The following is a 10,743-nucleotide window of genomic DNA, read 5'->3' as shown; positions in this document are numbered from 1 at the left end:
GGCGGCGGCTGCCCGGGCAGGGGTTTGCGGCGCTCAGGAGAGGCCCCGGCTCCGCCCCGGGCCTGCCCAGGGGGAAAGCGAAGCGGCCCGCAGCCGGGTCGGGTCGGGGCCCCTCCCGGGAGGAGCGTGGAGCGGCAGCGGCGGCAGGTGAGAGGCTGAGCCCCGGGCGGGGGAGGGCGCCAGGCCTGAGGCATTAACCGTCCCGGGGACCCCCTCGGCCTTGGGAGGCTACGGTCGAGGCTCACTTGGGGGCCGGCGCCGGGCCGCAGCTTCTTGGCGCTGAGGCGGAAGGGGCTCCCCGAGGGCTGCAGGTCGCCGAGGGGCCGGGCCGAACATGGGGGAGGCCCAAGCGGCCCCGGCCTGGGAGTGGGACCGGCGGCCGGCGGAGAGAAGGGGGCGCCCCAGCAGCTGGAGGCCCCGGCAGCCTCCCGGGCGCCCCCGACAGCTAGCCCGTCTTCCCTCCGTGACAGGTGGGCCTGGAGTTGGGGAAAGTTTGGAGGTGGCGAGGGGCGCCAGCGCCAGGCCCCATCGGTCCTGCTTCCCGGCTGTGGGCCACAGGGAGGATCCCGGTCCAGGGCCCGGCTGGAATGAAACGGAGAGGCTGTTTCCTTAACATGAGTTGACATTAAATGGAATAACCGCCGGAGCGTCATTTTCCGGGCCTGGCCTGCGGTTAGACCCTTGGGAAATGTTCAAGAGACCCTGGGGTTTGAGGGAGGCTGCAACCTCTGCCATTCTGGCCTCGACTAGGGCAGAACGAGATGAGGAAGGCCACTTAGGGGAAACTCACGCTTAATCTCCTTTTTATCTTTCTCTTTTCTTTCCTTTTTAAAAAAGATGCCTCTCTATACTTCCGAGAATGTCCTAATTCTCTCTAACCTGTGCTTGTGTGTGTGGGTGAAACTTTGTCACCTTTTCGTTCCCCTTTGCCCCAGGCCCTCAGTCCTGGAAGGGAAATGAAATTGAAGGACTTGTAGGGGTTGTTACTGGACATCGTGGAGTTGTTAGATTGCAGAGGAGAATGTTTGATTCATGTTGTCAGGGAACTTTTAAATCATGCCAGTCATGGCAGTAACATTCAATGTAGTGGTATACCTCTTTCCCACTTTTAATATTAAAGAGAGGGTTCCAGTGGGTCTTGCAAGAGTTGATCTCTTGCATGGAATGAACGTGTTTGCTGAAAGTAGACTGTGCATTAATTGGTCATGGAAGAAGTTTAAAAATGGTGTCCTCCTGCCCCTCCCTGCTTAGAAGGAGTGCTAAAGCAGATCTGTAGATTCTAGAGAAACCTGCTTTTGGGAGTGGTCAGAAGAATTTGTGAAGGAATGGTTATAGAGCTGTATTAAACCTGAGTGAACACAGGTTGATGATTTTACTGTGGGCTCCCTATTACATTTAAAATAATTAATTCCTTTTTTTTCATGAGCTGCTGTGAACCCTTCAGAGAATGGAGCTATATAATAGTGTTTTTTGGAGTTATTTGTAGCTTCTGATTCATGCTGTATTCTTTTGAAATTATTATTAATGATTCATATTTTTAGTTTGAGAACTAGTTCCTGTGTGTTTGTGAAAGAAAAATCAGAAAGTACTTCACTAAGTTCACAAGTTGATAGAAGGAATTTTCTTTTTGCAGGTTCCTTCTTATTTTGCTTTTCTCCTGTGTTCAACTTTTACAGAGATTATTTGAGGAGTTTGAGTTCTTTGGCTGTTAAAATCAAATCAACACTACAGAGAAATAAGTGGCCCTCATAGAATAAGACTTCTGAGTTGCTTTCTAATTTTAAATGTACTACCTGGTGTATTTGGTGCAACGTATTGTAGTTTATCACTTGTATGTTATATTTACTTGCATGTGACCATTCAGCTAAATACTTACTGTGAGTTTTGTCATATCTAAAAATTAGTGCCTCACTTTTTTAGTTTTCATGGTCTCACAGCCTACTTTTTCTTTTTCAGTAGAAATGATGGAAGAATTGCATAGCCTGGACCCACGACGGCAGGAATTATTGGAGGCCAGGTTTACTGGAGTTGGTGTTAGTAAGGTGAGTAAAGTGTTAATGAACGCTGTTCGTAGACTAAACATATTTTAAAAAATAATGAGGAACGGTTTGAGTAGATCATACTGAAAGTCAGATCACAGAGAAGAAGGTTTGACTCATGGTTCCACTGAACTTTGAAATCCTACCAGTTATTCCAGCAATCATTTAATAGTATGTTTGAAGGTGTTCTACATGGGAGTATATGCTTCTTTTTTACCTCTCACATAGGAAAGGTTTCCCATGGGTCCTTTTGCAAGGATACCAACAGGATGTCTGTCTAGAGTCTATGCCATATTTTATCGAAACTTCTCAGTCATTCTGAAAAAACTTTTAAGTATAAGGTGTCGTATAGCTTCTTTACACTGAACTTTTGGAATAGTTACATGGTAGAGTACTGAAAAATCTGCCTCTGCTAAGTCTTATCAGTTCTCCAGATCTATATTTCGGTAGATTCCTCCTGGTTGTACCCTCAGACTGCTTTCTGTCTCATCCTATTTTTCCTTCTTGTTCACGGTTTTTATTTTTGACATGTAGTGTATGAAATAAGAGCAAGCCCTCATTAATGGGCATGTGTTACTGTCGAGCAGTGTTACAGCTTCTTGTCAATCCTTATCTACCTGCTACTTCACCCTTCTGCTCATAGCATGATTTTAATATAAGATGTAAAAAACCTTTATGATTTTGATGCAGTATGTAAAACATATCTCTGATGATGTTTTATTCAGCAGCCTCACCAGTCCAAGATTGTTGCATTACATGGGCTTGAGATGTGTGAATTTTTGATCTTTGATTTCACGTGGTATATTTCTTCCTGTGTTTTTTAAGAAATCCTGTTTCTCATAGTCGGTAATAGGGATCACTGTCTTTGGGCTTGCCATCATCATAACTTACTTGTGGACCACAGCTTGAGAGTTATCTCATGAAAACAAACCTAGATGTTAGTCTCATACGTTAGTAGCTTCTTAAAGGAGAAGGTGTTTGTCAAGGTTTAGTTGGAAAAATCAGCCTCTTTGGTGGGTCTCATAATTTTGGTGAGCTTGGTAGTTTTTGTTCGTTTAACAAATACTGAGTGCCTACTGCATGCTAGGCATTGTGCAGGATGTTAGGAATGACACTTAGCACAGTGTCTCCAAGCTGAAAGTATGGAGAGAGAGAGGAGACAGACTGTGATGAGAGCTATCAGAGCGGTGTCAAGGTGCTGTGGGAACACAGGATTTGTTACATATTTTGTACTTCTTGATTTCTTCGGCCACTTAAAATAACTGACTTGTAGTACTCTGGAATGGGTATATACTTGAGTATTGTTATATATTGAAGCTACATATATTAATGTAAATTTTCTGATGTGAAGCAGCTTCAACTAGAAATGAGCGGTGTATTTGAGTATTAAATTCATCTCTGGTTCAGTTGATTACTTAATAATGACCTTTGATGTGTCTTTTAACTTGGGAATTCAGCATAAGGCTCATCTCCAATCTGTCTGTTCAAATAAATGGCCACCTATTGAGCCCTGGTGGCGCAGTGGTTAAGCGTTTGGCTGTTAACCAAAAGGTCAGCAGTTCGAATCCACGAGCCTCTCCTTGGATACCCTATGGGGCAGTTCTACTCTATCCTATAGGGTTGCTGTGAGTTAGAATTGACTCAGCGGCAGTGGGTTTTTTTTTTTTTAAAGTTGAGTAAAAGAAAGTTTCTGTTTAAATTGTATGTGATTTAAACTCATTGGGCTTTGTGGTTAGGGTGTTTTTATTTTGCTTTGTTTTTAGGTTCATGATGGTTATATCCAAGTGTACTTTTGATGGAATAGGGTGTCAGTGATGGGAATGAGTGACATTCTCGATTTTGTTGCCAGGTCCAACTTCGAATCATGTAACTAAGGTGCCAGCAAACTTTAATGCAGTAACCTATCTGTTTAATAGGAAGTTCTGTTTTAGTATCTGTACAGAGAAAGCAGTTTGTTTATATCCAATTGTTTTTAATGCCAGTAGTTGTATATTATTTTGATGTTTTCATCATGGTAAGTGTATTGATTACAATAAATATGTTTTTCAGGGACTAGCAAGAGAATTTTTTTCCCCATAGCAAAGAAACTTGAAAAATGTGAGTAAATTATTCCATTGTTGCATAGTTAGGAAGAGGAAAAGAAAATCTCTCCATTTTGTATAACTTCTCTTAACCTGTAAGACATTATATCTCTACGACCATTGATTTGAAATGGGGGTGAGGAGGGGGCGATGGTACTGGGAGAAAAGGGTACTTTTGGAAAAACTTCTCCTCCTAACTTTGAATTCTTCGTTATGGGTCATAATTTTCCAGTGAGGATGTCAGTGTGTTGATGGTAGATTTCAGTTCTGCAAAGATTGAGAGAGTGTCAGTCCTTGCTATTCCAAATGGGAGAGCAGGGTGACTCTCCCGTGATAGTGCCATCTAGTGGGACTGGTGCAGCCTCATGGGCTGTCTCTTTCTCCTAACTATTCATAAAATTTCCAGTACTTTTTGATGTCCATAGAAGGAAGAAAGTCAGTGCCACTGTGGATGCTCTCCTAGTGGACAAGAGTGTTATAAGTAGCTGCAGTCTTCGAACTTTCTGGTTATTGTAGATCTTCTGTCATATTGCTTTCAAGTTTTTTACACCTGCAAATTAGAAATAATCATAAAACTTAGACTAAAACAAAATGGCCTATATTTAAGTTGTCCATTACTTAGATTTTTTTATTTGTAGATTTTTTATTTTCTTGCATATTGCATTTATATGCATTCAGCTTTTCTATTAGCATATTTAATTCGTAATCACAGTGATCCAACAGTTCTTTGTTCGGGCTTTGGGATGCACTATGCGTTTTTGTTTTCTGTCATTTGTGAGTTGATGATGTGGGGAAGTGGCCTCGTGCACTCAGAAGTTTATAGTGGACTCCCCTACTCTAGCCTCACTGCCACTTAGACTCTATGGTAGTGGGTTTGGGTTTTTTTTTTTTTTGAGTAATCACTCTCTTAGCATTTTTGAAGTGATAAGGTTAAATTAAGGAGCCATGGTGGTGCAGTGGTTAAGCGTGCAGCTGCTAAGCAAAAGGCTGGCAGTTCAAACCCACCAGCCGCTCTATGGGAATAAGATGTGGCAGTCTGCTTCCATAAAGATTTGCAGCCTTGGAAACCCTAGGGGGCAGTTCTACTCTGTCCTATAGGGTCACTATGAGTTTTGGTTTTGGTAAGGTTAAATTGGTTTGTGAACTTGCGTCTTTGTTTCCTGTTGACCTGACATGTGAGCTATCCTACTTTGTTTTTAACAATCTCTTCTTTTAAGCACTGGATAATCCACTTCTAGTAAAGTGAAACTGACTGTAGCCTGTATTCGTAGGTTTTCATTGAGGACGTGTTGCAGTTTATATTCTCTACTCTGCTCCCTTTTGGCAATTTAAGTGAAGGTAGTCTCTGTGATTCTGGATACCATGTGGAAAGTAGGTGGAATTCATGCAGCCTTGAATATTAATAGTATCAAATACTTATTTAGTACTTACTGTGTTCCAGGTAGTGTTCTACATGCTTTAATATGATAAAAACAATAAGAAATGATAACAGGGACACTACTCTTAACAGACCTCTGCTTGATCAACTCATTAGACTCATGTACATTCTCCATTCTCTTTTTCTAAGACTGATGCCCACTGGGCTGCTCTACTGATTGAGTTATAGACCTACCAAGGATCAGTTTATGACCACTTGGACTTCTTATTGAAATCACAAAATTTAATACAAAATTGCATAAAGCAATGATACAAGATTGGAAAATCAAAGAATTGTTGTTTCTATGAAAACTTGGAAACCCTGGTGGCATAGTGGTTAAGAGCTAAGACTGCTAACCAAAAGGCCTGCAGTTCGAATCCACCAGGTGCTCCTTGGTGGGGCAGTTCTACTCTGAAAACTAAGTTAACTGCCGTGAAAAGACTAAATATAAGGTTACTAAGGAGACATTTGTAAAAATTTATTTTTAAATCAGGAGGAATTCTTCCTTTAGATCCTTGCCAAGTATCTTTTAAGTTCTCACTTCACTGTTAGAGAAAGAATTTGTAGATGATGCATTATGGCTGTGGTTGGTGTAAGATAGTATGGAACTACAGGCATTGGATCTATAATTCAAAAGACCTTAACTCCTTTCTCAAAAGACTTGCAAAAGAATATGTATGTATGTGTTTTAAGTTCGTAGAAAAGATGTCATTTTTTATATTCCCCACCCTAACCTAGTTTTTTGATTAATGGTCTAGTCATTGGTTTCAGTTTTATTGAATAAAAAGGATTATGCAGTTTATGGCATTGAACTAATAAAAGAGAAAAATGAGAAGCTACAGAAGTGGGACTGTTTATTTTGGCACAATAAGAATCTCCACTTTATAGATCCTGAAGCAAAGATGATAAATTTTTAGAAATCACATAGTCTTTAGTACCACACAGTAGATGTCTGATATTTTCTTAAAGAAAAATGGTGTTTTTCTAACTTTTATAAATTTGTAAGTCTGTTACGTAGTCATCTTAAATGATCAAATTTGACTTCTGAAAATATACCTCTGATACCTTTCTCTCCTGTCATGTAGTTAATTGCATCAGTTAGAAGATTTCAGTTATGAATAACAGCTAACAGTGTTAGTTGTTTCACATATGAATGCCCTTTACTTTTTTTTTTAATTGTATTTTAGGTGAAAACTTTACAGAGCAAATTAGTTTCTCATTAAGCAATTAATATACATATTGTTTGGTGACATTGGTTGCCAACCCTGCGATGTGTCAACACTGTCTCCTTCTCTACCTTGAGTTCCCCATTTCCATTTGTCCAGCTTTCCTGTCCCCTCATGCCTTCTCGTCCTTGCCCCTGGGTTGGTGTGCCCATTTTGTCTCGTATGCATGGTTGAACTACATGTGTTATTGTTTGTTTTATAGGTCTGTCTGATCTTTGGCTGAAGGGTGAACCTCAGGAGTGACTTCAGTACTGAGTTAAAAGGGTGTCCAGGGAGCATACTCTTGGGGTTTTTCCAGGCTCTGTCAGACCAGTATGTCTGGTCTTTTTTTGTGAGTTAGAATTTTGTTCTACGTTTTTCTCCAGCTCTGTCCGGGACCCTCTATTGTGATCCCTGTCAGAGCCGTTGGCAGTGGTAGCGGCTCACCATCTAGTTGTGCTGGACTCAGTCTGGTGGAGGCTGTGGTAGTTGTGGTCCATTAGCCCTTTTATTTATTTTAAATATGTTTAGGTGTTTTACATTTAATTCATGATTAGAAAATTTCAGTAAGGATAAATGTTGAGTAATAGTCTGCACTGACAGACTTGAATTTTACCAGTGAAGTTTAGGAAACTACGTTGACAAATTTGCCATACTTCCCTTTATACTGTTCTTTCCCTTTAGTATTTATTTGATTCTCCCCTCATCTCACATGTAGTCAGGTATCAATTCATGTCACTTCTTTTTCTGGAGGTTCTCAAACGTTTGTCCACCCCCATTGCTGTTGCCTTAATCCAGACCTCTTCATTCATAACTGTATTGGCCAAAGGTTGGAGATTCAGGTCCATTCAGAGGCACCTTGGAAGAAAGGCTGGTGATATGCTTCTGAAAAATCAGTCATTGAAAACCCTGTGGAGCACTTTGACACACATGGGGTTGCCATGAGTCAGGGTTGATTGAACGGCAACTGGTTTTTCCTACTCCATTCATCTTTCTCTGTGCTGCCACCAATTATTTATAAAAATGTCAATATTATTATATTGCTCACTTGCTTTAAAGTGTCGCTGTTGCCTACTAGATAAAGTTAAAACTCCCTATGATACTTGTCAACCTCATGGCCAGTTGTCTACTGTCCCACCCTACCAAATCACCCTATCCTCTGCCACCCCCAAACTATTGCTGATCTCCTAACCTGTAACGTTAGCAAACATGCTCATGGTGTATTCTCTACTTTTCCTTTTTTACTTGCCTGATGAACTTTTAGCTTACTCTTCAAAGCATATTCCAGATGTCTCTCCTTTATAGCTTTTCCAGATACCGCCACCAGTCTAGCTGCATTATCTTATCAGCATTTGATAACCTACTTTTACTACGAACCAAAAAAACCAAACCTGTTGCTGTCAAGTCGATTCCAACTCATAGCAACCCAATAGGACAGAATAGAACTGCCTCGGTAGGGTTCCAAGGAGCAACTAGTGGATTCAAACTACTTTTATTGTAACACATATCATTTATTTGTTTTCCCCGTACTAGTCTCCTTGAGGACATAGATAATATGTTATTTCTCTCTGACTATTCAGATGCTCAGCATATTATATAAATTAGATAAATCTTGCTTGAATCGGAAGAGAGAATTGAAAAGATGAAAATAGTCATTAGTCACCCATATAGACATGTTAGCTATGTTCCACTCTTTGTTTTAATCCAGTCTGACAACCTTTATCTTTTAATTGGAAGATTTAGTTCATTTACATTTAATGTAATGACACGTATCTGGGCATAAATCTTGTTTTCTTTTTAAATCTCTCTTATGCTCTGTTTGCCTTCTTTTGGAAATTTTTTTTTCATTTATTGATTGGTTCTCTATGAAAGATAAAGAACTAAGCATTCAGAGCTTTCCCCTTGAAGTCGGGAACAAGCCAAGGGTGCCTGCTCTCACCAATTCCTTTCAGTATTATATTAGGAGTCCTAACTAGAGCACTAAGACAAAAAAAAAGAAATAAAAGGTATCCAGATTGGAAAAGAAGAAGTAAAATTATGTCTTCGTGGATGTTATGATCCTATATATACAAAGTCCCAGAGAGCCTACAAGAAAGCTTCTCGAGCTAATAGAAGAATTTAGCAAAGTTGTAGGGTAGAAGGTCAACAAACAAAATCAGTTGAGTTTCTGTACACCAGTAATGACAAATCTGAAAGGGAAATTAGAGAAACATTTCCATTTACAATAGCATCTAAGAAAATAAAATACCTAGGAATAAATCTAACCAGGGACATGAAAGACTTATACAGTGAAAACTATAAAACACTGCTGAAAGAGATTAAAGAAGACATAAGTAAATGGGAAGATGTTCCCTGTTCATGGGTTGAACGACTTAATATTGTTAAGAAGTCAATACTACCCAAAGCAATCTATAGATTCAACTCAATCCTCATCAAAATTCTAACAGCCTTCTTGACAGCAATTGAAAAACTATCTTCAGCTTTATATGGAATGGCAGCAGGCCTCAGATAGCTAAAACAATGTTAAAAGAGAAGAACAAAGTAGGAGAACTCACACTTCCTGATTTGAAAACATAGTATTCAGCTACAGTAATCAAAACAGCCTGGTACTGGTATAACAATAGGCACGTACACCAATGGAATAGAATTGAGAGTCCAGTATTAAACCCACACATCTGAGGTCAACTGATTTTTGACAAAGGTGCTAAGTCCATTTGATGGGAAAAGAAAAGTCTCTTCAGTAAATGGTACTGGGAAAATTGGATTTCCATGTGCAGAAAATGAAACAGGATCTATGCCTCACACTGTTCACAAAAACAAACTCAACATGGATTAAGGGACTTAAATGTGCAAACTAAAACTATAAAATTCTTAGTAGAAGAACAAGCAGGGGCAGTGCTTTCAGGCCTAGCTTTTCAACAATGGGTTATCTAACACAATAACAAAAGCAGAAGCAGCAAGAGACAGAATAAATAAATGGGACCTCATAAAAATTAAAAATTTTGTAAATCAAAAGACTTTATCAAAAAAGTGAAAAGACAAGCTACTGACTGGGAGAATATCTTCAGAAATCATATATCTGACAAGAATCCAATAACCAAAATACATATGAAACTTTGACACCTTAACAACAAAAAGACAACCCGATCATAAAATGGGCAAAGGACTTGAATAGACATTTCACCAAAGAGGACTTTCAGATGGCCGCCAAACACATGAAAAGATGCTCAGCGTCGTTAGCTATCAGAGAGATGCAAATCAAAACCACAGTGAGATAGCGTTTCACTCCCATTAGGATGGCCAAGATGAAAAAAACGGAAAATAACAAATGTTGATGAGGATGTGGGAAAATTGGAACCCATATCAATTGCTGATGGGAATGCAAAATGGTACAGCCACAGTGGAAAAGAGTGGTGGTTTCTCAAAACACTAAAAACAGAACTACCATATGACCCAGCGATTCCACTCCTAGGTATGTACTCAAAAAACTTAAAGCAGAGACTCAGAGAGACTTGTACACCAAAGTTCATTGTAGCACTACTCATAATAGCCAAAAGGTGGAAACAATCTAAATGCCCTTCAGCAGATGAATAGATAAACAAAATGTGGTATATACATACAGTGGAATACTGCTCAGCCAGTGGGAGAAATGAAGTCTTGATACAGGCTACAGTATGGATAGAGCTGGAAGACATTATGCTGAGCAAAATAAGCCAATCACAAAAGAACAAATCTTGTATGACCTTATTTATATAAAAAGACAAGAAAAAGCAAATGTGTAGAGAATAAAGTTTATTAGTGGTTACCAGGGGCAGGAGGGAAGGGAAAAAAGGGGATTAACAGTGATGGAAAAATCCCATTGATTAAGGGTAGAGTTGCACAGCTGATTATTATAATTGCTGTCAGTAAGTTGTACACCTGTTAAAAGTTGAATTAGCAGAAGCGTGATAGATACATTTACAATAACGACCAAAAAAAAAAAAAAATTGCCTACTCTTTAT

General features: G+C 39.7%; 1 protein-coding gene across 5 annotated transcripts in view; it reads left to right on the top strand.

Moving 5' to 3' along the window:
- The first annotated feature begins 6 nt into the window (after window positions 1-6).
- TLK2 (tousled like kinase 2) overlaps window positions 7-10,743 on the top strand; it is a 126,255-nt gene continuing 115,518 nt past the window's right edge. For 2 of the 5 annotated variants that reach the window (XM_023729383.1, XM_023729380.1), the window contains exon 1: window positions 659-2,042. In XM_023729383.1, the coding sequence (XP_023585151.1) occupies window positions 1,926-2,042 (117 nt within the window). In that variant the 5' untranslated portion in view covers window positions 659-1,925. Of the gene's footprint in view, window positions 148-658; window positions 2,043-10,743 lie in introns of those variants that run through there. The other 3 variants (XM_004374239.2, XM_023729382.1, XM_023729381.1) reach the window with 3 other exon arrangements.

The sequence above is a fragment of the Trichechus manatus genome, unplaced genomic scaffold, assembly GCF_000243295.1.
Source record: "Trichechus manatus latirostris isolate Lorelei unplaced genomic scaffold, TriManLat1.0 scaffold00028, whole genome shotgun sequence".
NCBI classification, from domain to species: Eukaryota; Metazoa; Chordata; class Mammalia; order Sirenia; family Trichechidae; genus Trichechus; species Trichechus manatus.
Note: the sequence above shows the minus strand (reverse complement) of the source record. Positions and strands in the feature narration are given on the sequence as shown.